Source organism: Rhinoraja longicauda, chromosome 17 (genome assembly GCF_053455715.1).
Source record: "Rhinoraja longicauda isolate Sanriku21f chromosome 17, sRhiLon1.1, whole genome shotgun sequence".
NCBI classification, from domain to species: Eukaryota; Metazoa; Chordata; class Chondrichthyes; order Rajiformes; family Arhynchobatidae; genus Rhinoraja; species Rhinoraja longicauda.
The window spans coordinates 5,347,647-5,375,619 of NC_135969.1; the positions used below are offsets into that span (position 1 = coordinate 5,347,647).

Sequence of the window (27,973 nt, forward strand, 5' to 3'; positions counted from 1 at the left end):
CATCCAGTGAATTGGCCTCCACTGCCCTCTGTGACAGAGAATTCCACAAATTCACAACTCTCTGGGTGAAAAAGTTTTTTCTCACCTCAGTTTTAAATGGCCTTCCCTTTATTCTTAGACAGTGGCCCCTGGTTCTGGACTCGACCAACATTGGGAACATTTTTCCTGCAACTAGCTTGTCCAGTCCTTTCATAATTTTATACGTCTCTAAAAGATGCCCTCGCATCCATCTAAAATGGGCGGTCACGGTGGCGCAGCGGTAGAGTTGTTGCCTTACAGTGAATGCAGCGCCGGAGACTCGGGTTCGATCCCGACCACGGGTGCTGTCTGTACAGAGTTTGTACATTCTCCCCGTGACCTGCGTGGGTTTTCGCCGAGATCTTTGGTTTCCTCCCTCACTCCAAAGACGGCAGGTTTGTAGGTTAATTGGCTTGGTAAATGTAAAAATTGTCCCTAATGGGTGTAGGATAGTGTTAATGTGCAGGGATCGCCGGTCGTCGTGGACCCGGTGGGCCGTAGGGCCTGTTTCCGCGCTGTATCTCTAAACTCCAGTGAATACAAGCGCAGTCTTTCCAATCTTTCCTCATATGACAGTCCCGCCATCCCGGGGATTAACCTGGTGAAGCTACGCTGCACTGCCTCAATGATTTCTGTGATAGTTAAACGATTCCTTACCATGAGCGTACGTGCTACATTGCAGCCAAGTGTCCCAGCTCCCAGTAGCAAACACCGCGTTGTCACCACACTCTCCAGATCAAGGGTTGGTACCAGGCGCCAACGCATTAATTTAAGATTGAGATCAACAGATGACTCGGCCAGCCTTCAGCACAAGAGATAAATGTATCTGCTGAAATCCCCGAAACACTGCAACCTACATTATTTACAACTGTCCATTTCAATTAAATAACATTTTTTTTTAACTTGTAAAGTGGAAATAATGTCAATTGCAGGAAATCTGTAATGGGTGCAAAATTGTTGGAGATACTCCATGTCAAGGGAAATAAACCAGGCAATGATTCACGGCAATGATTTCAAACAAGCATTCACCACTCTCATAATCATATCTGATCTGTCAGCGAGAGAGGTGCAAATAGAAGATGATGAATGAGGGTGAAGGAGAAGTAAATATTGTTGAAACATCCCAAAGGGAAGCCGAATACAGCCGTGGCTGGAAATATCAAATATAATAAATAAGAATGCTGCAAATACCCAGCGGTATGGTACTATCTGAGAGAGAAAGATTGAGATGTTTCATATCGATTATCCAAAAATAATCCAGTTCCATTACAAACAGTAAAGGTTTGTCATTTGAAATTGTTGAATTCAGTGAATGACGAATGGCTTTCCTTGCTCTTACATTACAAAATATTGATGAATAGATCAATCAGTAGAAATGATTAATGCATGCACATCAGGATGAACAAGTATATAACAGGAACTAGATTGAACAAGTATATAACAGGAACTAGATTGGCTAAAAAAGCTGCAGGAAGGAACTGCAGATGACGGTTTACACTGAAGATAGACGCAAAATACTGGGGTAACTCAGCGGGGGCAGGCAGCAGGATAGAAGGAATGGGTGACGTTTCGGGTCGAGACCCTTCTTCAGTCTGAGAGTCAAGAGAGAGGGAAACACAGAGATAAGGAAAGATGATGTGTGAAAATGTGACATCAAAAGAGATGTTTCAAGGAAAATGTAGAATAGAACATCGTTAGCTAGGAGAAGGTGACAACAAAGCAAAAAGAGATAAAATATAATCGGTGACATTCGGACTGGTCGAACAACTGGGAGGAGGGAGGGATGGAGAGAGGGGGAAAGCAATATTCACACCGCTGGGGTGTAAACTACCCAAGCAAAATATGAGGTGCTCTTCCTCCAATTTGCGCTGGGCCTCACTCTGACAATGGAGGAGGCCCAGGACAGAAAGGTCAGTGTGGGAATGGGAGGGGGAGTTAAAGTGTTTGGCAATTGGGAGATCAGGTAGGTTCAGGCGGACTGAGCGGAGGTGTTCACCGAAACAATCGCCGAGCCTGCGCTTGGTCTCGCCGATATACAGGAGTCCACACCTGGAACAGCAGATACAGTAGATATGGTTGGAGGAGGTGCAGGTGAACCTCTGCCTCACCTGAAAAGACTGTCAGGGTGGCTTGGACGGAGTCAAGAGAGGAGGTATAGGGACAGGTGTTGCATCTCCTGCGGTTGCAGGGGAAAGTACCTAGGGAGGGGGTGGTTTGGGTGAGAAGGGACAAGTTGACCAGGCAGTTTCGGGGGGAACGGTCTCTGCGGAAAGCAGAAAGGGGTGGAGATGGGAAGATGTGGCTAGTGGTGGGATCCCGTCGGAGGTGGCGAAAGTGTTGGAAGATTATGCGCTGTATGCAATGGCTCATGGGGTGAGGACTAGGGGGTCTCTGTACCTGTTGCGATGGGGGAGGGGGAGCAAGAGCAGAGCTACGGAATATCGAGTTGACCCTAGTGAGGGCCTCATCTGTGATGGAAGAGGAGAACCCCCATTCCCTATAGAATGAGGACATCTCAGATGTCCTGGTAGGAAACACCTCATCTTGGGCGCAGCTGTGGCGTAGACAGAGGAATTGGGAGTAGGGAATTGAGTCTTTGCAGAAGACAGGGTGGGAAGATGTGGTCTAGATAGATGTGGGAATCAGTAGGTTTATAATAGTTGTCAGCCGATAGTCTATCTCCTATGATGGAGACGGCAAGATCAAGAAACGGTAGGAAAATGTCGGAGATGGTCACGTCACCCATTCCTTCTCTCCTGAGATGCTGCCTGACCTGCTGAGTTACTCCAGCATTTTGTGAATAAATACCTTCGATTTGTACCAGCATCTGCAGTTATTTGAGTGCAGGATGGAAATTAGTAGCAAAGTTAACAAAGTCCGTGAGTTCTGCATGGGTGCATGAGGTAGCACCAATGCAGTCGTCGATGTAGCGGAGGTAGAGTTCGGGGATAGGGCCAGTGTACGCCTGGATCAGGGATTGTTCGACGTACCCTACAAAGAGGCAGGCATAGCTGGGGCCCATTCGAGTGCCCATAGCTACGCCTTGGATTTGGAGGAAGTGGGAGGAGGCGAAGGAATTGTTAAGCGCAAGGACCAGCTCTGGTAGGCAGAGGAGAGTGCTGGTAGTGTTGAACATGCAGACTTAGGAACAGCTTCATCCCCAGAGCTATAGCTGCTCTGAATCAGTCCGGCTGAGTGCCCCCCCCCCATGAACTGTCTCCTTCGGATGGTCGTATAAGAAAACAACTGCAGATGCTGGTACAAATCGAAGGTATTTATTCACAAAATGCTGGAGTAACCCAGCAGGTTAGGCAGCATCTCAGGAGAGAAGGAATGGGTGACGTTTCGGGACGAGACCCTCACGTCGCACATCAACCTGGCACAGACCTATCTGAACTTTATACTGTTTTAACTGTTCCTAATTTTGTTTCTCTGGGCTGTCTAAATTGCTGTTGATTAGCTCATTAATTTATTGCATCGAATGGAAGTCGCATCTCCAATCTCGTTGACAATAAAGATATATTGTATTGTATTGTAGTGAAAAATTAGCTGGTTCTGCAGTCAAGGAAGAAATGGAGGGCTTTAAGACCTTCCTGGTGGGGGACGGAGGTGTAGAGTGACTGAACTTCCAGAGTAAAGATGAGGGAGTGGGGGCCTGGAAAACGAAAGTAGTTGAAGAGACGAAGGAAGTGTGAGGTGTCTCGGGCACAGGTCGGGAGGGATTGGACCGGGGGGATAGGATGGAGTCGAGGTACATGGAAATTAATCCAGTTGGACAGGAGCAAGCAGAAACAATGGGTCTGCCAGGGCAGTATAGTTTCTAGATTTTGGGGAGAAGATAAAACCAGGGGCGGTGTAACAATAAGGTTGGAGGCTTTGGAGGGCAGACGGCCGGAAGTGATAAAATTAGAAATGGTGTGTGAGATTATGGCCTGGTACTCATCTGTGGGATCATGGTCCAAGGATAAGTAGGAGGAGGTGTCTAGGAGTTGTCACCTGGCCTTAGGTAGAGGTCAGCGTGCCAGACTACCTCGGCACCTCCGTTTTCGATGGGTTTGATGGCAATGCAGGGGTTGCTGCAGAGTGAGCGGAGGGGCTGTACGTTCAGAGGGGGTGAGGTTAGAGTAGATAAGGGGAGTGGGAAAGTTGAGATGTTGAAGCCACACCGGCAGTTAGAAATGAAAAGGTCTAAAGAGGGTGGAAGGCCATCCGGGAGAGTCCAAGAGGAGGGGGAGAAGGGAGAAAGGGCCATCACTGGGTGCTAAGGAAATTTCAAAAGGCACAGAGGCAGAGGATGAAAACCTCTACGTCGTGGCGGATCCGGAACTCGTTGAGGTGGGGGACGGAGGGGAACAAAGGTAAGGCCTCTGTTGAGGACAGACCGTTCTGTATCGCAAAGGGAGAGGTCAGGGGGGATGGTGAAGGCACGTCAAGGGTGAGAGTTGGTGTCGGGAGGGGGGGGGCAGGTGAGTGGACAGAGGCGGGGTCTGGTGGGGGGGAGAGGGGGGATGGTGGGAATTCAGAGAGGAGGGCATGAGGACCACGGGTGCACGGAAGCTGGGGCCACCTGGTTAAATGAGGGGGAAGGGGATGACCCAGTGGAACGCCCACTGAGGTTCCCTGTAGGAAGGGGGGGAGCAGTAGGACCCAGGAGAGTCAGACACCATGGTGTTGGAGTCTGCAACGTGGAGGTTGTGGGCCTGGTGCTGAGCCTGGAGTTCAGGCGAGGCAACAGCTCCGACTTCCGGCTTACCTCTTAGGATCCATACATTCACTGAGATTGACTATCCTCGGACCCAGGCCTCCTTTCTGGTTTTTTTCCCAACCAACACACTTCGGACAACCTGCAAATTCATTTTCAAATATCAGGATTGCAGCTTACTCACAGTACCACATGCTGAGGTGCAATGGTGAAGTAAATGTTATGTTCACAGTTCACTTCTGGCAAGTTCAGTTGCACATGAGGTGCATGTCGTTGTGCTCCTGATCAGAACTTTAAAAAAAGGCTTTTTGCTTTAGACTTTAGAGATACAGTGCTGAAACAGGCCCTTCAGCCCATCGAGTCCATGCCTAATCAGGGATCACCCGGTACAATAGCACTAACCTACACACTGGAAACAATTTAACAACCTACTAAAGCCAATTAACCTACAAACCTGGATGTTTTTGAAGTGTGGGAGGAAACTGGAGCACCTGGAGAAAGCCCACACGGTCACAGGATTGAACCCGGGTCTCTGGCGCTGTAAGGCAGCAACTCTACCGCTGCGCCACCGTGCCATCCTACATTTTTTTTCCCAAGTTTTTCTTTGCAAACTTTGCCATTGGAGCTCATAAATCTGTTAAGTCAAGGGTATGTGGACAAAATTAAAGCCGATGATGGGTGGTGAGGAGAAGATACAGCTCTGAATCGGTATTTAAATAATGTGTTGGGACAATGGTTGGATAGGCTGTAGGAGAAGGAGTGGTTGTCGGGGGTCTGTCATTGCATTTGGAAAAGGGGAAGCAAAATGGTAGTGGGATGGGAGGATTACCTGAGTGGAGATATCATGCTGAAATAGATTTGGGGCACGAGACTTATTGGCACTATGATGGCCTGCATCTGCAGGAGTGGATCAGGATATTCTGAAAAATCATGGGTGACAAAATCCAGGCACTTATTGTAACATTGGATGCCAACTTTAAGCACCCATGATCTGTACAGAGAGTGCAGGAAGAAGCTACAAGAAACTAATTGCACACTTTGAGATTTATGAAGTAATTTCCCAATACATTTCTAAGAGACTGATTCATACAGCACACAAACAGAAGGCATTGGGAAATTCTTTGGCATATCCATTTCTACAAGTAATATGGGTATCCATTAACTATAAGCGTACTGAAAACTCCACAGACTTTGACCATAGTGCAACAAGAACCAGAGATTTCTTGTCAGAGAAAATCCTGTGGAACATTTTCACAAGTTCTTCAGCAATACTGATCAGCAATTACCTGTGACAGATGCTATTTGGGGAAGTTTTATTTCAAAGAAGATGCTGTGCTTGATGTCTCTGATCCCCTGCAGAGTTCGATCTCGAAAGCAGAGAACCTCAAGCGAGTCCAGAAAGCTACCCCTAGCGTCACAAGGAAAATTAATTAAATCATGCAAACAGTTTCCAAAATGAAAGAAACAGACACAACTGACACTGCTTACCTGAGAAACATAAAAACCAATAAAATAAAATATTTAAAGAAATAGACCTTTATTTAATTCATTCGCAGAAGGTGTGTGTCACGAGCAATATCAGAAGATCAAATCTGACATTCCAGGTATGCTATTTTACAATCCGTATCAAGTCAAGTCAAGTTTATTTGTCACATACACATACAAGATGTGCTGTGAAATGAAAGGTCACCCACAGTCCAGCAATAGAGCAATAAAAATAAACAATTTCACACACAATCACAACCAACACAAAAAAAAAAAAGAAACATCCATCACAGTGAGCCTCCTCCAGTCCCCTCCTCACTGTGATGGAAGGCCAGAATGTCTTTTCTCTTCCCCTGCCGTCGTCTCCCGCGGTCAGGCTGTTGAAGTTGCCACGTTCCATTAATACCAATATTATTAATAATATTAGAATCTACATTACACAGCAATATTCTCTCTTTCCTTTTAGAGTCATGCAGTGTGGAAACAGGCCCTTCGGCCCAACTTGCCCACACCGCCCTCAACATGTCAAATGCTACAAAATATGTCCGGGAAAAAAAAAGGGTTTGTTCCAAAATATGAACGCAGAATATACACCTTGAAACACTTACCAGTTGTAGGCTATGAGGACCAGAAGGTTTCGCAGGGGCCATCCTGGATACTGGGTTAAGGTACAAGGATCATAGACACAAACTGTGACCTGCAAAAGAAAACTGTCTGTAACAGGGAGTTGGCAACAAATAATCAGCAACTGTAAAATGACAATAGCAAAACTATCAAAGTATATTAACCCACCAGAGTAAAAAGCTAGCGATCCTCAGATAGAACCCAAGCGCAGACAGATAGCCCTTATTTAGAAAATCATTTACATCGGCGACACCAAACATAGACTGGCTGAACACCTTCGCTCAGTCCGCCTGGACCTACCTGATCTCCCGATTGCCAAACACTTTAATTCCCCTTCCCATTCCCACACTGACCTTTCTGTCCATTGTCAGAGTGAGGCCAAAAGCAATTTGGAGGAACAGCATCTCATATTTTGCTCGGGCAGCTTACAACCCAGTGGTATGAATTTTGATTTCTCTAACTTCAAGTAACCCTTGCATTCCCTCTCTCTCTCCATTCCTCCCCCCCCAAGTCATACCAGCTTCAAAGTCGTCTTGCTCAGTCTCATTAACTGTACTCGTTTTCACCTAGCACACAGCTAACAACGGCCTATTTCCTTTACATCGTTACTTTTTTGCTTGTCTTTCATTCATGTGTTCTATATCTCTCTAAATCACCGTTTATATCTTTCATTTCGCTTTCCCCTGACTGAAGAAGGGTCTCGACTCAAAACGTCACCTATTCCTTTTCACCAGAGATGCAGTCTGACCCGTTGAGTTATTCCAGCTTTTTGTGTCTATCTTTGGTTTAAATCAGTTCTTTCCTACACAAATAATTTAAACGGACAGGCTGACTATGCTCCCTTTCTGCCTTAATAAATCAGATTAAATATTATGAAATCTTTGAAAAAATAAAATTTCAATTGCAAATAAGTGGGATGTTTTAATATATTTTCCTACTTACAACCAATTTTGGTGCTTGCAGAACAAAATTGTAGCAGCCATTGATTTTCAAAGGACAGAGCTCTGGTTAAGAATTTAAAACAAAACTAACAGAACATATGCAGAACATCATCGTTTATAATACTACGCAACTTCAAACTATGACATACTTTTTCTTCATACATCCTGAATCTTACAACATAACGTGCAGCACTTTGACCAAACAATGCAGAAAATGAATATTACGTTATTTCCAGTAGAGCAAGCTGATTTTTCTCATACAAGGAGATCTTATTAGTATCAAGTGTTTGCATTGTAGAAGAGCAACAATTGCAGCAAGGCAGAAGGCATTTTCACCAAAATATAAATGGAGGCAGTGCAGTGTTCCCTGGTTCACGAGATTGATCCCTGGGATGGCGGGACTGTCATGAGGAAAGATTGAAAAGACTAGGCTTGTATTCACTGGAGTTTAGAAGGATGAGAGGGGATCTTACAGAGACATATAAAATTATAAAAGGACTGGACAAGCTAGATGCAGGAAAAATGTTCCCAATGTTGGGCGAGTCCAGAACCAGGGGCCACAGTCTGAGAATAAAGGGGAGGCCATTTAAAACTGAGATGAGAAGGAACTTTTTCACCCAGAGAGTTGTGAATTTGTGGAATTCTCTGCGACAGAAGGCAGTGGAGGCCAAATCACTGGATGGATTTAAGAGAGAGTTAGATAGAGCTCTAGGGGCTAGTGGAATCAAGGGATATGGGGAGAAGGCAGGCATGGGTTATTGATTGTGGATGATCAGCCGTGATCACAATGAATGGCGGTGCTGGCTCAAAGGGCCGAATGGCCTCCTCCTGCACCTATTTTCTATGTTTCTATGTTTCTATGACATCTGCAAAGTTACAATGGGTATTCACAGCATGAACAAGCAAACCAGCAGTGGAAGTATGAGCTGTTAATAAACAGTCCAAGCGGCTCAGCTCAAATAATTCAGAACCACTTTCACTGACTCACCAAACCTTTTATTTTAATTACACACCTAATCCTTCGATGTAAATTTGTACCTTGGTCTGACCTTTGAAAAAATCATTCCAGTTTCTTAAAGTTGTCAATGAAACAGAATCTTCCGTGTATTTGGCCAGAAAATAAGGGACCGCTGTAGTTTCCTCCTTTTGGCAAAGTTCATCATAGGCTTCTTGGAGAGTCTGGATCTAATTAAGTAACAGAAGGAAATCAGCAAACAACACAGATGGTTTTGCACAAACTTTGAACATATAGAACCTATAAAATGATACGGGATTCAAAAAATAATAATTCAGAATTACCATGCTGTATGAAAAGAGTCATTTTGGCGCAATAACAAAAACTCACTTCAAAATGTAAACATCTGAATGGAGGAAATTAAACAGTAATGTTGCTTAGTCAAACATCTCATTGAGTTTATCCAGCAAGTATATGTGCCAGACAATAATCATGTCGGTGTTCGAGGGAACTGCGGATGCCGGTTTATACCGAAGATAGACACCAAATGCTGGAGTAACTCAGCGGGTCGGGCAGCTTATCTGGCGAAAAGGAATAAATGACGTTTCAGGTCTGAAGAAAGGTTCCGACCCGAAACGCCACCTTTTCCTTTTCTCTAGAGATGCTGCCCGACTCGCTGTTACTCCAGCATTTTGTACCTAAAAATGATGTAGGTCCTGATTCAGCACCAAGTATGCACAGAATAAGCTGATCGTACCAGGATGCAGGTTGGAACACACTTGGCCCTAGCTTCCCGGGATTGGAGATGAAATAAGGGTTTGAAAAAAACTAGAGAAAGGAGGAAAGAGATAAAGAAGAGATGATGACTGGAAAAATAATGGGATTGGCCAAGTAGGGAGAAGATGCATGCAAAATAAGAGATCTTATTAAGAGTAATTGTGAAAGTTTAACTTAGATCTTAGATTAATAATGGCACAGAAGTACCAGCAAGAATTTTAGCCCCACTCTTCTGCTCCAAATTGAATATGACATAAACACAGAAGTCAAAGCACCTTTGTTTCATATTATCTCTGAGGCAGTGAATATCTTTTCCAATCTGATGTGGAACAGGTGCTGGTGCATGAAGATCCTGTTGGCAATTGTTAGCAAAGTGTAAGGGCTTAACATTACGAATGCAGCTATGTGGGTTTTATTGCAGGAGTGTAAAAGCTCCAGCTCGGATTATTCCTGGGGCATCCTGTTGTCAGCATGGAAGCGCGGTTTATGGCTGATCGTATCCTCTGATATCAGCAACCAGCGTTCAAAGCTTTGAAGTGTTAAGAAGAACATCTGGCCACATGGACTGCCCTTTGTTCCCAAGAAAGAAGAGGTCACGATGGACACAACGGACACGGAGGTCCCGAAGGACACATAAAGATTTATAAGACATTGTAAACTTGCCATATAAGGCAGCGATGGAAAAATACTGGCACATGTATTTCGGGTATAAAAGGTGTGTAAATGTAAGCTTTCAGAGAGAGAGGCTACACTGGCTGCCTGAGCGTTTCTGAACGCTCCGGTATCTAGGAATAAAGAGGTTAAACAAATTCGGTTGTCTGACTATTCTGTTAATAGGTCACGAACTGCAACAAAGTGAACTGCCAACCACAAAGTTGAAACTATTAATTTCCCTGGTAGACAAATAGGGGGACAATTAGGAAATTAAGCAATGGGAACCAAGGATTCTGACAATAGAGCAAAGTGGAGGTTACTTGACAGGCAGATTATGCACATGTGCATAGTGAGGTGGATACTAAAACAATTTGAAAAGCGGGTAAGTATTTGAAATTTAGAGAAATTGGACCTTTTAAAAAAAATTGGCATTGATAGCATGGTTAACGTTACAAAGTGAATGTTAACCAGTTTTATTATTAACACCTATTAATGGTAAGATAATTTACATAACCAGTTTAATGACTGTACACATAATAAATTAGACAGAGATGGATTTTTGACAGTCATGAGGTGAGTCACTAACACTACGTGTTATCAATGCAATTCCAATATTACAATCAGCGACACTATTTTCTCTACAATTGAATCAACCCTCCACCCCAAAATCCCCTTTTACCACTGGGATGTGTGGCTCTGCATCTCAAGATCCAACTTTGTCACAAAAATAGGTCGCCATGCTGCAAAGTAACGAAATAGGTTGCTATACTACAAATGTCACAATAATAGATGGCCATGTTACAAAATCGTACAATTAAAAGGGATCAATGGATTTCCTAAATAGTTCAATTGATTTCATTGCAGGTAAATGTGATGTACACCATTTTCAACCTAAAAAAGGGATCCGAGTACTTTTTAGAGATACAGCGCGGAAACAGGCCCTTCGGCCCACAGAGTCCGCGCCGCCCAGCGATCCCCGTACACTAACACTATCCTACACACACTAGGGACAATTGTTTTACATTTACCCAGTCAATTAACCTACATACCTGTACGTCTTTGGAGTGTGGGAGGAAACTGAAGATCTCGGGGAAAACGTACAAAACTGAATACAATACTTCAAGTAAACAAAAGGAGTAAAAGTCAAAGTAATGAGAGGAATTGCATTGTGCAAGTTCAAAGAAAGATTAATTTTCATCCCTGAGAAAATTACAAAAGGTCCTGAAGGAAATGATCCATTTGCCAATACCTGACTTGTAGAGAACTTGTCTGCCAGGCTGACAGGTGGCTGCACAATGACTATCGGTTCCGGGAAGCACAAAGCAGGAAATGCAAACCAGTAGTAGAAATGGTACTTCTTTAAATCCTGTAAAATATAGTTTGAATGAAATAGAATTAGTTTTCATTGGAAAAATACTAAAGATTTTGGCATTACCGAGGACATATTTGATCAGTCATTGAGCTGATGACTTTCTAATATTGAATGGAACATAATGAAAGAGACAAGGTATTCAGCTGCAGCAATCTGAAAGAAACCTGCCTTCACCAAAAGTTCCATTATATACACACAACTCCAGCAGAATTTTATTTGCCATCACAAGAAAGGGTGTTCCCACCAGTTTCAAAGCTCTTGTTTAGTTTAGTGATACAGCTTGGAAACAAGCCCTTCAGCCCACCGAGTCCGTGCCAACCAGCGATCCCCGCACGCTAACACTACCCTATACACACTAGGAACAATTTACAACTATACCAAGCCAATTAACCTACCAATTAACCTACGTTGGCTGAAAATAAGTACCTGCTAATAGTGGTAGGAACGGCAGTTTAAAAAGAGCGCCAATAGGGCACTGTTAATCAGTCTGTACAGGTCGGGAAGTTGGAGAGAGGACGACCATTGGCTGAAAGTAAGTACCTGCTAATAGTGGTAGGAACGGCAGTTTAAAAAGTGCCCAGTGAGAAAAGTGCGAGTCTTTGGCTGCGAGTCTTTGGCGAGGAGGCTGAGGTGAGGAGGGTATAATTGTTTTAAGCCTGAACTGTTTATAGACACAAAGTAATGGCGGAAAAGTTGGTGCAGTGTGTTTCCTGCAGGATGTGGGAAGATAGGGACGTCGCTGGAGCTTCTGGGAGCTACACCTGCAAGAACTGTGTCCAGGTGCAGCTCCTGAATGGACGTGTGGTGGAGTTGGAGAGGCAGTTGGATGACCTCAGGGCCATCCGGGAATGCGAGAGTTTCCTCGACAGGACCTATTGTGAGGCTGTCACGCCAAGGGTCCAGGTCGAACGAAGGTGGGAGACTGTTTCAGGGGGGAGTGGACGTGGACTACAGGAGACCCCAGTGGCTGTGCCTATTGCAAATAGGTATACCCTCTTGGGAACTGTCGGGGCAGAAGACGTTTCCAGTCCGAGTGGCGGACCTGTTGGCAAGGATACTCGACAGGGGAGACCGAAGTCAGTAAGAGCCGTAGTGGTGGGTGACTCCATCGTCCGAGGGACGGACAGAAGATTCTGTGGCAGCAGGAGGGACTTGAGGATGGTCTGTTGCCTCCCTGGTGCCAGGGTTCAGCACATCACGGACCGGCTTCAGAAAATCCTAGTGAGGGAAGGCGATCAACCTGAAGTCGTGGTGCACGTGGGCACGAATGACGTCGGGCGGAAGAGGAAGGAGGTGCTACAGCGGGAGTTTAGAGAGTTAGGAAAAAGACTGAGAAGTAAGACGTCGAAGGTGGTTATCTCTGGACTGCTACCGGTACCTCGTGCTGGTGAGGCCAGGAACAGAGAGATAGAGGGTATGAATTTATGGCTGAGGGGCTGGTGCAGAGAGCAGGGATTTAGATTTCTGGACCACTGGGACCTCTTCTGGGCTAGGGGTGACTTGTACAAAAGGGACGGGTTACATTTTAACAGCAGGGGGACAAACATTCTGGCAGGCAGGTTTGCTAGTGCGACACCTGTGGCTTTAAACTAAGTAGTGTGGGGGAGGGGTTAACAAATTGTGAATATGAAGATGAGGTTAAAGGGAATACAGGAGATATTGCAGAAGACTCTCAGAAGAATGGGAACAGAAGTTCTAGAGGGGAAAAGAGATTAAGGGCAGGGCCATTTGTGATCGATGTGAGAGGGGAGGTAAATACAGAAGTTAAAGTGTTGTACTTAAATGTGCATAGTATAAAAAATAAAGTGGATGAGCTTGAGGCTCAGTTAGTCATGGGCAAGTATGATGTTGTAGGGATCACTGAGACATGGCTACAAGAGGACCAGGGGTACACAACGCATAGAAAAGACAGACAGGAGGGCAGAGGGGGTGGGGTTGCTCTGCTGGTAAGGAATGATATTCATTCCCTTGCAAGGGGTGACATAGAATCAGGAGATGTTGAATCAGTATGGATAGAAATGAGGAATTGTAAGGGTAAAAAGACCCTAATGGGAGTTATCTATAGGCCCCCAAACAGTAGCCTCGACATAGGGTGCAAGTTGAATCAGGAGATAAAATTGGCGTGTCACAAATGTAATGCTACGGTGGTTATGGGAGATTTCAACATGCAGGTAGACTGGGAAAATCAGGTTGGAAATGGACCCCAGGAAAGAGAGTTTGTAGAGTGCCTTCGAGATGGATTCTTAGAACAGCTTGTACTGGAGCCTACAAGGGAGAAGGCAATTCTGGATTTAGTGTTGTATAATGATCCTGATCTGATAAGGGGACTAGAGGTAAAAGAGCCATTAGGAGGCAGTGATCACAACATGATAAGTTTTACTCTGCAAATGGAAAGGCAGAAGGGAAAATCGGAAGTGTCAGTATTACAGTATAGCAAAGGGGATTACAGAGGCATGAGGCAGGAGCTGGCCAAAATTGACTGGAATGAGGCCCTAGCAGGGAAGACGGTAGAACAGCAATGGCAGGTATTCCTGGGAATAATGCAGAGGTTGCAGGATCAATTTATCCCAAAGAGGCGGAAAGACTCTAAGGGGAGTAAGAGACACCTGTGGCTGACAAGGGAAGTCAAGGACAGCATAAAAATTAAGGAGAGGAAGTATAACATAGCAAAGAGGGAGTGGGAAGACAGAGGATTGGGACTCTTTTAAAGAGCAACAAAAGTTAACTAAAAAGGCAATACGGGGAGAAAAGATGAGGTACGAGGGTAAACTAGCCAATAATATAAAGGAGGATAGCAAAAGTTTTTTTAGGTAGGTGAAGAGGAAAAAAATAGTCAAGGCAAATGTGGGTCCCTTGAAGACAGAAGCAGGGGAATTTATTATGGGGAACAAAGAAATGGCAGACGAGTTAAACCGTTACTTTGGATCTGTCTTCATTGAGGAAGATACACACAATCTCCCAAATGTTCTAGGGGCCGGAGAACCTAGGGTGATGGAGGAACTGAAGGAAATCCACATTAGGCAGGAAATTGTTTTGGGTAGACTGATGGGACTGAAGGCTGATAAATCCCCAGGGCCTGATGGTCTGCATCCCAGGGTACTTAAGGAGGTGGCTCTAGAAATAGTGGAAGCATTGGAGATCATTTTTCAATGTTCTATAGATTCAGGATCAGTTCCTGTGGATTGGAGGATAGCAAATGTTATCCCACTTTTTAAGAAAGGAGGGAGAGAGAAAACGGGTAATTATAGACCAGTTAGTCTGACATCAGTGGTGGGGAAGATGCTGGAGTCAATTATAAAAGACGAAATTGCTGAGCATTTGGATAGCAGTAACAGGATCATTCCGAGTCAGCATGGATTTACGAAGGGGAAATCATGCTTGACAAATCTACTGGAATTTTTTGAGGATGTAACTAGGAAAATTGACAGGGGAGAGTCAGTGGATGTGGTGTACCTCGACTTTCAGAAAGCCTTCGACAAGGTCCCACATAGGAGATTAGTGGGCAAAATTAGAGCACATGGTATTGGGGGTAGGGTACTGACATGGATAGAAAATTGGTTGACAGACAGAAAGCAAAGAGTGGGGATAAATGGGTCCCTTTCAGAATGGCAGGCAGTGACCAGTGGGGTACCGCAAGGTTCGGTGCTGGGGCCCCAGCTATTTACAATATACATTAATGACTTAGATGAAGGGATTAAAAGTACCATTAGCAAATTTGCAGATGATACTAAGCTGGGGGGTAGTGTGAATTGTGAGGAAGATGCAATAAGGCTGCAGGGTGACTTGGACAGGTTGTGTGAGTGGGCGGATACATGGCAGATGCAGTTTAATGTAGATAAGTATGAGGTTATTCACTTTGGAAGTAAGAATAGAAAAGCAGATTATTATCTGAATGGTGTCAAGTTAGGAAGAGGGGATGTTCAACGAGATCTGGGTGTCCTAGTGCATCAGTCACTGAAAGGAAGCATGCAGGTACAGCAGGCAGTGAAAAAAGCCAATGGAATGTTGGCCTTCATAACGGAGTTGAGTATAGGAGCAAAGAGGTCCTTCTACAGTTGTACCGGGCCCTGGTGAGACCGCACCTGGACACATTAGAGGCAGATAACATGTTCCCAATGTTGGGGGAGTCCAGAACAAGGGGCCACAGTTTGAGAATAAGGGGTAGGCCATTTAGAACGGAGATGAGGAAGAACTTTTTCAGTCAGAGGGTGGTGAAGGTGTGGAATTCTCTGCCTCAGAAGGCAGTGGAGGCCAGTTCGTTGGATGCTTTCAAGAGAGAGCTGGATAGAGCTCTTAAGGATAGCGGAGTGAGGGGGTATGGGGAGAAGGCAGGAACGGGGTACTGATTGATAGTGATCAGCCATGATCGCATTGAATGGCGGTGCTGGCTCGAAGGGCTGAATGGCCTACTCCTGCACCTATTGTCTATTGTCTATTGTCTACTGTGTGCAGTTTTGGTCTCCAAATTTGAGGAAGGATATTCTTGCTATTAAGGGCGTGCAGCGTAGGTTCACTAGGTTAATTCCCTGAATGGCGAGACTGTCGTATGTTGAAAGGCTGGAGCAATTATGCTTGTATACACTGGAATTTAGAAGGATGAGGGGGATCTTATTGAAACATATAAGATAATTAGGGGATTGGACACATTAGAGGCAGGAAACATGTTCCCAATGTTGGGGGAGTCCAGAACAAGGGGCCACAGTTTAAGAATAAGGGGTAGGCCATTTAGAACGGAGATGAGGAAGAACTTTTTCAGTCAGAGAGTGGTGAAGGTGTGGAATTCTCTGCCTCAGAAGGCAGTGGAGGCCAGTTCGTTGGATGCTTTCAAGAGAGAGCTGGATAGAGCTCTTAAGGATAGCGGAGTGAGGGGGTATGGGGAGAAGGCAGGAACGGGGTACTGATTGAGAGTGATCAGCCATGACAATAGACAATAGACAATAGACAATAGGTGCAGGAGTAGGCCATTCAGCCCTTCGAGCCAGCACCGCCATTCAATGCGATCATGGCTGATCACTATCAATCAGTACCCCGTTCCTGCCTTCTCCCCATACCCCCTCACTCCGCTATCCTTAAGAGCTCTATCCAGCTCTCTCTTGAAAGCATCCAACGAACTGGCCTCCACTGCCTTCTGAGGCAGAGAATTCCACACCTTCACCACCCTCTGACTGAAAAAGTTCTTCCTCATCTCCGTTCTAAATGGCCTACCCCTTATTCTCAAACTGTGGCCCCTTGTTCTGGACTCCCCCAACATTGGGAACATGTTATCTGCCTCTAATGTGTCCAATCCCCTAATTATCTTATATGTTTCAATAAGATCCCCCCTCATCCTTCTAAATTCCAGTGTATACAAGCCCAATCGCTCCAGCCTTTCAACATACGACAGTCCCGCCATTCCGGGAATTAATCTAGTGAACCTACGCTGCACGCCCTCCATAGCAAGAATATCCTTCCTCAAATTTGGAGACCAAAACTGCACACAGTACTCCAGGTGCGGTCTCACCAGGGCCCGGTACAACTGTAGAAGGACCTCTTTGCTCCTATACTCAACTCCTCTTGTTACGAAGGCCAACATTCCATTGGCTTTCTTCACTGCCTGCTGAACCTGCATGCTTCCTTTCATTGACTGATGCACTAGGACACCCAGATCTCGTTGAACTCCCCCTCCTCCTAACTTGACACCATTCAGATAATAATCTGCCTTTCTATTCTTACTTCCAAAGTGAATAACCTCACACTTATCTACATTAAACTGCATCTGCCATGTATCCGCCCACTCACACAACCTGTCCAGGTCACCCTGCAGCCTTATTGCATCTTCCTCACAATTCACACTACCCCCCAACTTAGTATCATCTGCAAATTTGCTAATGGTACTTTTAATCCCTCCGTCTAAGTCATTAATGTATATCGTAAATAGCTGGGGTCCCAGCACCGAACCTTGTGGTACCCCACTGGTCACTACCTGCCATTCCGAAAGGGACCCATTTATCCCCACTCTTTGCTTTCTGTCTGTTAACCAATTTTCTATCCATGTCAGTACCCTACCCCCAATACCATGTGCCCTAATTTTGCCCACTAATCTCCTATGTGGGACCTTGTCGAAGGCTTTCTGAAAGTCGAGGTACACCACATCCACTGACTCTCCCTTGTCAATTTTCCTAGTTACATCCTCAAAAAATTCCAGTAGATTTGTCAAGCATGATTTCCCCTTCGTAAATCCATGCTGACTCGGAACGATCCCGTTACTGCTATCCAAATGCTCAGCAATTTCGTCTTTTATAATTGACTCCAGCATTTTCCCCACCACTGATGTCAGACTAACTGGTCTATAATTACCCGTTTTCTCTCTCCCTCCTTTCTTAAAAAGTGGGATAACATTTGCTATCCTCCAATCCACAGGAACTGATCCTGAATCTATAGAACATTGAAAAATGATCTCCAATGCTTCCACTATTTCTAGAGCCACCTCCTTAAGTACTCTGGGATGCAGACCATCAGGCCCTGGGGATTTATCAGCCTTCAGTCCCATCAGTCTACCCAAAACCATTTCCTGCCTAATGTCGATTTCCTTCTGTTCCTCCATCACCCTAGGTTCTCCAGCCCCTAGAACATTTGGGAGATTGTGTGTATCTTCCTCAGTGAAGACAGATCCAAAGTAACGGTTTAACTCGTCTGCCATTTCTTTGTTCCCCATAATAAATTCCCCTGCTTCTGTCTTCAAGGGACCCACATTTGCCTTGACTATTTTTTTCCTCTTCACGTACCTAAAAAAACTTTTGCTATCCTCCTTTATATTATTGGCTAGTTTACCCTCGTACCTCATCTTTTCTCCTCGTATTGCCTTTTTAGTTAACTTTTGTTGCTCTTTAAAAGAGTCCCAATCCTCTGTCTTCCCACTCTTCTTTGCTATGTTATACTTCCTCTCCTTAATTTTTATGCTGTCCCTGACTTCCCTTGTCAGCCACAGGTGTCTCTTACTCCCCTTAGAGTCTTTCCACCTCTTTGGAATAAATTGATCCTGCAACCTCTGCATTATTCCCAGGAATACCTGCCATTGCTGTTCTACCGTCTTCCCTGCTAGGGCCTCCTTCCAATCAATTTTGGCCAGCTCCCGCCTCATGCCTCTGTAATCCCCTTTGCTATACTGTAATACCGACACTTCCGATTTTCCCTTCTGCCTTTCCATTTGCAGAGTAAAACTTATCATGTTGTGATCACTGCCTCCTAATGGCTCTTTTACCTCTAGTCCCCTTATCAGATCAGGATCATTACACAACACTAAATCCAGAATTGCCTTCTCCCTGGTAGGCTCCAGTACAAGCTGTTCTAAGAATCCATCTCGAAGGCACTCTACAAACTCTCTTTCCTGGGGTCCATTTCCAACCTGATTTTCCCAGTCTACCTGCATGTTGAAATCTCCCATAACCACCGTAGCATTACATTTTTGACACGCCAATTTTATCTCCTGATTTAACTTGCACCCTAAGTCGAGGCTACTGTTTGGGGGCCTATAGATAACTCCCATTAGGGTCTTTTTACCCTTACAATTTCTCATTTCTATCCATACTGATTCAACATCTCCTGATTCTATGTCACCCCTTGCAAGGGAATGAATATCATTCCTTACCATCAGAGCAACCCCACCCCCTCTGCCCACCTGTCTGTCTTTTCTATACGTTGTGTACCCCTGAATATTCAGTTCCCAGCCCTGGTCCTCTTGTAGCCATGTCTCAGTGATCCCTACAACATCATACTTGCCCATGACTAACTGAGCCTCAAGCTCATCCACTTTATTTTTTATACTACGCGCATTTAAGTACAACACTTTAACTTCTGTATTTACCTCCCCTCTCACATCGTTCACAATTGGCCCTGCCCTTAATTTCTTTTCCGCTCTAGAACTTCTGTTCCCATTCTTCCGAGAGTCTTTTGCAATATCTCCTGTATTCCCTTTTACCTCATCTTCATATTCACAATTTGTTAACCCCTCCCCCCCACTACTTAGTTTAAAGCCACAGGTGTCACACTAGCAAACCTGCCTGCCAGAATGTTTGTCCCCCTGCTGTTAAGATGCAACCCGTCCCTTTTGTACAAGTCACCCCTAGCCCAGAAGAGATCCCAGTGGTCCAGAAATCTAAATCCCTGCTCTCTGCACCAGTCCCTCAGCCATAAATTCATACCCTCTATCTCTCTGTTCCTGGCCTCACCAGCACGAGGTACCGGTAGCAGTCCAGAGATAACTACCTTCGACGTCCTACTTCTCAGCGTTTTTCCCAACTCTCTAAACTCCCGCTGTAGCACCTCCTTCCTCTTCCGCCCGACGTCATTCGTGCCCACGTGCACAACGACTTCAGGTTGATCGCCTTCCCTCGCTAGGATTTTCTGAAGCCGGTCTGTGATGTGTTGAACCCTGGCACCAGGGAGGCAACAGACCATCCTCAAGTCCCTCCTGCTGCCACAGAATCTTCTATCCGTCCCTCGGACTATGGAGTCACCGACCACTACGGCTCTTCCAGACTTCGGTCTCCCCTGTCGTGTATCCTTGCCAACAGGTCCGCCACTCGGACTGGAAACGTCTTCTGCCCCGACAGTTCCCAAGAGGGTATACCTATTTGCAATAGGCACAGCCACCGGGGTCTCCTGTAGTCCACGTCCACTCCTCCCTGAAACAGTCTCCCACCTTCGCTCGACCTGGACCCTTGGCGTGACCGCATTGAATGGCGGTGCTGGCTCAAAGGGCTGAATGGCCTACTCCTGCACCTATTGTTTATTGTCTATTGTCTACAAATCTGTACATCTTTGGAGTGTGGGAGGAAACCGGAGCATCCAGGGAAAACCCACACAGGTCACGGGGAGAACGTCCAAACTCCGTACAGACAGTGCCCGTAGTCAGGATCGAACCCCGGTCTCTGGCATCGTAAGGCAGCAACTCTACCGCTGTGCCGTCCTGTTGTAAGCAGGATAGATCAGGAATTGTACCTCAGACTTCAACTGTTTGCATGGCACAGCTCCTAAGTCCTCCTTGCAATGCGGTCTTCATTTTTAAAGCCCCCCCCTCCTCAACCCATACAAAACAAAGGAAGAATATACTTCCAAAACCCATCAATCAAACCTTACACAGCACACAATTCTGGAGTTTGATCATGGTGGTCAATTAAATCAAATCAATTAAATCTTGTAAGCCAGCATCTGCAGTTCCTCGTTTTTACTCTATAAATTAAACGCAGTTCCTTAAAATAAAATGTTAATTCTTTTAAATTAAATGCTTTTAAAATAAAATCCTGAATAAGCAGAAAGCAGTACTACTGCGGAAAGTATTTTCTTACTGACTTTCAGCGGCTATTTGTTTTTAAATGGGAAGGTTTGACAGCTGGTGAAGATACCGGCTTCAAGTTGGCAATGCATCACCTCACAGCAACTTGGGAGGCTACAGAGAAAACAAGTCAAAACCTTGCTGATGGATCTTTAGAAAATTTGCTCTTTTATTTATGAAATATTGAACAAGTGGTATTTTTTTGTGTGAATTGTTATTCTTAGAAAAACATTTTCATCCCGTTGTTTAAGGATGTCTTTAAACATGCATTTGCTGACCGTTATTAAACTTGATCACCAACAGGATACTCAACACTTTTAAAAAGTTAACCCAATATGATGAGGCAATGGAGAAATCGAACAGCTGGTACTTTACTCGGCAACAGAAATTTTATTTTACTCCCTTGGTTGCAAAACCTTAGCCTTTCATTAATTTGTTTTCAGTGCATATTATCTGCGTGCAATATGCACAGCAAGATTTTATACATTACAAATACGGAGCAACTGTAAATACATTAAGAACAGAAATTGTTTATCAAAAGGTATTTCACAGTTAAATGTGCTTAGCTTATCTTCAACTTCATCCATGGCTATAAAATGTAGAAAGATTTTAAAGGGAGAAATTCAAGCCTGATAGGAAATAAAAAGCTTTTTTGGTTTATGATTTACGAATTCCGCAGGAACATGTTTCCATAACACTAATGGCCATACACAGGGGTTGTCTGTCGTCAAATGCATTGTAAAATTAACAGTATTAACACTTAAAGGACATTATTCAAAATGGCAATAATAGGATCTGATCAATATAATAAAATATTGTAATGAAAACAAGACTTAAAAGCTAATTCTGGTTATCCTATTTTTCTGGTTATCTTGTTTTACAGGACAAAAAATTCTGAAAAACAATGCTTTAAAAAAAAAGATACTTACTGCATAAGTCAAGAGAAGAAAAGTGCTCAACAGTGAAGGATCCTCAATTGCTCTGCCAGATTTTATAGTTTCCCAAATCTACAGGAGAAATAATTACATTTGACATGCAGGGTAACAAACAGAAAACATTTTAAATAGATCATGCCTGACTAAGAATAGTTCCATTTGGATGAGCTTTCAGAATCTGAACATAACCGTATATATATATATATATATATATATACACACACTAGACCAAGTGGACCCGTTGGGCCCAAACCTCTCCTGCATTGGTGCAGCACCCTGTTCCCCCCCTCCCCTTTCTCCTCTCCTCACCCCCCTCCCCTCTGCCCCACTCCCCCCTCCCCTCCTTTTAAACTTTAAAATGTGAATAACTTAAAAAATATAACACCGATTTCAATAAAACTACTTGCATTATCACTAAAGTGACAATGGTGAGTAAGGTGGGCCTAAAATTGTCGCGCTGTCGTGTACCGTTTTGGCTGAAGTTCAGTCACAAACAAGATAACAAACGAGAGTTTTAGTATATAGATGAGCAGCAAAATGAACTGTTTATGTCAAAATAAAAACAGAATTGCTAGCAACACTCAGCATCAGTGGAAGGAGAAACAGAGTTTACATTTCAGGTTGAAGACCCTCTTTGATACGTTAAAGTTCCATCCACGACCAAAAAAAAAGGTGCGACTCAAAGAAGAGGAAAGGATTCCAATTCATGGGAACTGGTACCACTGGTACAAGTGCCATTTTGGTGGAAAGGGCCATTGTCTCAGCATTAGAGTTATAGGCAGGGTTACGGGAAGTTTAATAAATTAACAAGAAATGAGGAAGTAGTGGCACAGGGTAGTGAAGGGGGTCACTGAAAATCAAGGCGTGACAGGAAGGAGCCAGAAATATTCAGCAAAATTAGAATCAATGTAATAATTGTGAAAGTAGTAAGTTCTTTATCTGAACGTACAGAATATTTCTAGCAAGATAGATGAATTGTCAGCACAAACAGAATAAATGAGTTTAATTTACATCAAAGTGGTTGCAGGGAATTCAGGAATGCCAGCACGATATTCCAAGTTATTCGATATTCCAAACGAATAGACAAACGGGAAAAGAAGGTTGGGTCGTGCTCTTAATCAGGGAAGGTACCATTGCAGTGGTCAGTAATGATTTAGGGATAATGAATAGTGACATTGAGACAGTTCGGGTGGTAAGAAGAAATAACGGAGGGAAAGGAGGCAATGATAGGACAGTTAGACACAAAATGCTGGAGTAACTCAGCAGGACAGGCAGCATCTCTGGAGTGAAGGAATGGGTGACGTTTTGGGTCTAGACCCTTCTTCAGTCTGAGTGTTGTGAGACATACTATTTTCAAACTGAGTGTTGTGAGACATACAATTTTACTGCCCATTCCAGTTATTAGTCCAATAAACCACCTCTAACTTGTGCAGTGTTGCTTCCTAATGTGTAGCTCAGAGTTCCAGATATCCTATATAACCAATGCTCTCTATAAATGAAACTTAACCTCTGTACCTGGATACCAGCTTTCTTTAAATCATACAATAGGATACCCACATCACTGTGCCTCAGAGCTCTACAATCTCTCATCATTTTCAGGGTTTAAAGAAGGGTCTCAACCCGAAACGGCATCCATTCCTTCTCTCCAGAGATGCTGCCTGTCCCGGTGAGTTACTCCAGCATTTTGTGTCGATCTTTGGTTTAAATCAGCATCTACACAATGATAGGACTGATCGCTATCTCCCCCATTGTGTTGCCCAAGTAGGACAAAACATAAATAGTGAAGGCATGCAAGAAGTCAAATGTAATTATCACATGTGACTCTTCCTCCACCCTAGTCATCCTGTTTCACTGTTCGTATCCAAAAGTTCATAGGAGCAGAATTAGGCCATTCGGCCCATTGTCTTCACCATTCAATCATGACTGATTAATCTTTCCCTCTCAACCCCATTCTCCTACCTTTTCCCCATAGCTCCCCCACACTCTTACTAATCAAGAATCTGTCAATCTCCGCCTTACAAATATCCATTGACCTAGCCTCCACAACTGCCTGCGGAATGAATTCCACAGATTCACCACCCTCCGACTAAAGAAGTTCTTTCTCATCTCCTTTCTAAAGTTATGTCCTTTTACTCTGAGGCGATGACCTCTGGTCCTAGACTCTCCCACTAGCGGAAAGACCCTCTCCACATTCACTCTATCCAGGCCTTTCACGATTCGGTAAGTTTCAATGAGCATCCCCTCATCCCTCTAAACTCCAGCGAGTACAGGCCCAGTGCCTTCAAACGCTCACCATATCATCCAATTATTCCTGGGATCATTGTCGTAAACCTCCTCTGGACCCTGTCCAATGTCAGCACATTGTTCCTCAGATATGGGGCCCAAAACGGCTCACAATACTCCAAATATGGTCTGACCAGCGCCTTATAAAGCCTCAGCATTACATCCCAGTTTTTGTATTGTAGCCCTATTGAAGTAAGTGTTAGCAACCTCTTGCATTGCCAACAATGGACCATTGTAGGCTCCATCTTTCCTTGGTCATCAGTGCTGGCTCTGATTTGTTCTGCACCTTTTCATATCTCTAATTCCCTTTTCACAGACTCTCAGTCTGAAGAAGGGTCTCGACTCCAAACGTCACCTATTCCTTTTTCCCCAGAGATGCTGCCTGACCCACTGAGTTAGTCCCGCATTTTGTGTCTATCTTTGTTGTAAACCGGCATCTGCAGTTCCTTCCTACACATTTAGATCTGCATATTGATTGGGCAAATCGAAATGGAAATAATGCGACAGAATACATCAGGGATTATTTCTTAGAGCAACATGTTACAGTGTTTTCCCAGGAAGAGACTATTTTATATTTGGCTGCAGGTAAAGAGGTAAAGAAATCCACAGGGTGCAGTGATCATAACATGGTAGAGTTCAGGATACAATTTGAGGGCAAATATCTTGGGTCCAAAACCAATGCCTTTGATTTAAATAAATGAAGCAAGAGTTGCAAAAACAGGCTAAAGGAAAGATTAGTAGATAAGCACTATCAGATAATTAAACAGCTATTCATTATGCCCAGTAGAAATCTACTCCGTTCTCAAGTAACGACTCAATAAGAAAGACATTTATTCGCAAAATGCTGGAGTAACTCAGCAGGTCAGGCAGCATCTCAGGAGAGAAGGAATGGGCGACGTTTCGGGTCAAGACCCTTCTTCAGACTGATATCAGGGGGGCGGGACAAAGGAAGGATATAGGTGGAGACAGGAAGATAGAGGGAGAACTGGGAAGGGGAGGAGAAGAGAGGGACAGAGGAACTATCTAAAGTTGGAAAGGCAAATCATCTGTTATAACGAACTAATAGCTACAAAATGTTCAAAGCTAGTGGTAAGCCAGCTGACTGGGAACTTTTCAGGAACCAACAGTGGAGGACTAAAAAGTTGCTGAGAGAAAAGACTGATGACGAGAGTACAATGGCACGTAATCTAAAATAGCAGCAAGATATAGAAAGAGGAAAAGGATCAATGAGCACTCCTCTACATTGAGACTGGGGAATTGCTAATGGCATGCAAGGAAAAGACAGCTAACTTAAGCCAATACTTTACATGAGTTGCCATGGTGGAGGACATTATTAATATTTGAAAGATAACTAATGGGGTAATTTCAAATAATAAGGAAAAACTTCCCCTCAGAAGGCAGGTGTACTGGAAAAAATCTAATGGGACTAATTACAGACAAATCGCCGTCTGGTGAGACAGCAGATTGTTTGAAGTTTTAAAACTCACTGAGCTGGGAGTATCTCCACATATGCGAAAGCCTTAAATGTGATGCTCGAGTGTTTAATTGTCGCACCCATCAGCAACGGAACGATCTTATTCAAGAAGTGTAAACAGTGGGGAAACTAGAGGACTTCATTAGTCAGAGGGTGGTGAATCAGTGGAATTCATTGCCACAAAAGGCTGTGAAAGTCAAGTCAATGGTTATTCTTAAGGCAGAGGTTGACAAATTCTTGATTAGTACGGCAGTCCGGGGTTATGGGGCAAAGGCAATGAGAGGGAAAGGGTAGATCAGCCATGATTGAATGATGTAGACTTGATGAGCCGAATGGCCTAATTCTGCTCCTAGAACCTATGAATAGTTAAGTTAACACCATTTGGGGGAAGATGCTAGTGTCTTTCTTGTAAAGGAAGAACTGCCGCATCAATTAGAAAAACAATGCAATTAAATGAGATCAACATGGTTTTACAGAAAAGGGTTCTCTCTGGATTACATTTTTTTTTTTTTTAGATTTAGAGATACAGCGCGGAAACAGGCCCTTCGGCCCACCGAGTCCGCGCCGCCCAGCGATCCCCGCACATTAACACTGCATTAACATTAACACTAGGGACATTTTTTACCCAGTCAATTAACCTACATACCTGTACGTCTTTGGAGTGTGGGAGAAAACCGAAGATCTCGGAGAAAACCCACGCAGGTCACGGGGAGAACGTACAAACTCCGTACAGACGGCGCCCGTAGTCAGGATCGATCCTGAGTCTCCGGCGCTGCATTCGCTGGGCAGCAACTCTACCGCTGCACCACCGTGCCGCCTGCTGGATATAACCAGCAGAGGTGATAGAGATACGGTGTATTTGGGTTTCCAGAAGATATTGTACCAGGTACTACATAAAAGCCTAACACACAACATAAGGACACAGAGCCTTGGGAAACTGTTAACACGAACTGAAGGCTTGTTATTACATGATGTAGACAAAGTCAGAATAAATTCATCTTTCTCAGACGACGAACACATAACTCGTGGAATGCCCCAAGGTTCAATGATTGGCCCACATTTGATTTTTTAGAGTTAAGCTCCAATAATCTGGCACGCGAGATATTTTGTTGGATTTTTACAGATTTTACGGCCCTTTGGGTGAAATTGTCAGGGGGTTATGGGGAGAAGGCAGGAAAATACGATACGATAGAACTTTATTTATGCCACAAGGGAAATTGATCTGCCGACAGTCATAAAACACAAGATGCATGAAATTAAAGTGATGAGTGGAAAGGATTGGGGATGTGCAAAGATTGGGGAGGGGGAGTGGGAGGGGAGGGGGAGTGGGAGGGGAGTCAGTCTACCCCACGACAGAAGGGGGAGGAGATGTTGTTTGATAGCCACAGGGAAAAAGGAGAATGGGGTTGAGAGGGAAAGATAGATCAGCCATGATTGAATTGTGGAGTAGACTTGATGGGCCTAATTCTGCTCTCATCACTTATGAAATTCATATGAATACCCAAACTTCATATTCACTTTTGTTTTTAACAATTTGTTAACAATTAACACTGTAAAAAAGATCTTGCAGCAAACTATACAAGTTTGAATGGTGCCTGGGCATCAGTGCCTAACAAGTTTCATGGGAATGCACAAAATATCACCTGCGCATACATGCTGAATCATTGGGATTTCTCATTAGTCGCATTGGGAATTATTGGAACTTTATAACAGAACCACTTGTATATAAAACATCGACTTGCAGGATGGGCCAGAATGTTAATGATCCAAGTTTGGTGATGACATGAAAGTAGATGCAAGGGTAATATTTCAATTCTCAAAAAGGTATGCAGAGCGACCCAATGACAATGTTTAGGAAATCTAAAGAATTGGAGAACATTAAATATTGCCAATTGCTTTGTGTTAAATTAAGTACAAATGTTTGCAATTCCAGATTGCCAAAACAAATTCTGCCAGAGAAAGTAGTGAGGCAGGTACTATGACAACATTTAAAAAACATGTGGACACGGACATGAATTGGATAGGATTCTAATCATATAGGACCTCACTGTTTGTCCAACATATAATCACTATCAGCAATTCATATTGATCCACCTCAGGCTCTTCGCTAAATGAATTTAGTGAAAAATGGTTTATATGGATCAGTTAATCTATATCAATTTCACACAGTGTAAAGGCAATTAAGCACTTTCAATTAATCAGTCAACTGTGGCTCATGTGGCTGCACCCAAGATAGCAGAATCTAATCCTACACCAGCCGCCAGAGCATGCAATTCTAGACAGACTGTTCAGTGCAATTCTGAGGGAAGGATAGCCTGTCAGGGACATCCTCAAGATGTCTGCTTTCTCAAATGGATGTTTATAAAGTTCCTGAAAGCCATAGAGTTATACTGCACAGAAACAGGCCCTTCAGCCCACCTCTGGGGTCTCCTTTTAAACT

The 27,973-nt window shown here is 44.1% G+C and overlaps 1 protein-coding gene across 1 annotated transcript in view; it reads right to left on the minus strand.

Moving 5' to 3' along the window:
* The window catches only part of atg7 (ATG7 autophagy related 7 homolog (S. cerevisiae)), a 183,452-nt gene that overhangs the window by 148,358 nt on the left and 7,121 nt on the right, over nucleotides 1-27,973 (minus strand). Inside the window, exons 4-10 of the mRNA XM_078413787.1 lie at nucleotides 21,771-21,848; nucleotides 11,406-11,522; nucleotides 8,809-8,955; nucleotides 6,814-6,902; nucleotides 6,007-6,128; nucleotides 4,772-4,862; nucleotides 676-820 (exon numbers count right to left, since the gene is read on the minus strand). Coding sequence (XP_078269913.1) covers nucleotides 676-820; nucleotides 4,772-4,862; nucleotides 6,007-6,128; nucleotides 6,814-6,902; nucleotides 8,809-8,955; nucleotides 11,406-11,522; nucleotides 21,771-21,848 — 789 coding nt within the window. The remainder of the gene's footprint in view (nucleotides 1-675; nucleotides 821-4,771; nucleotides 4,863-6,006; nucleotides 6,129-6,813; nucleotides 6,903-8,808; nucleotides 8,956-11,405; nucleotides 11,523-21,770; nucleotides 21,849-27,973) is intronic.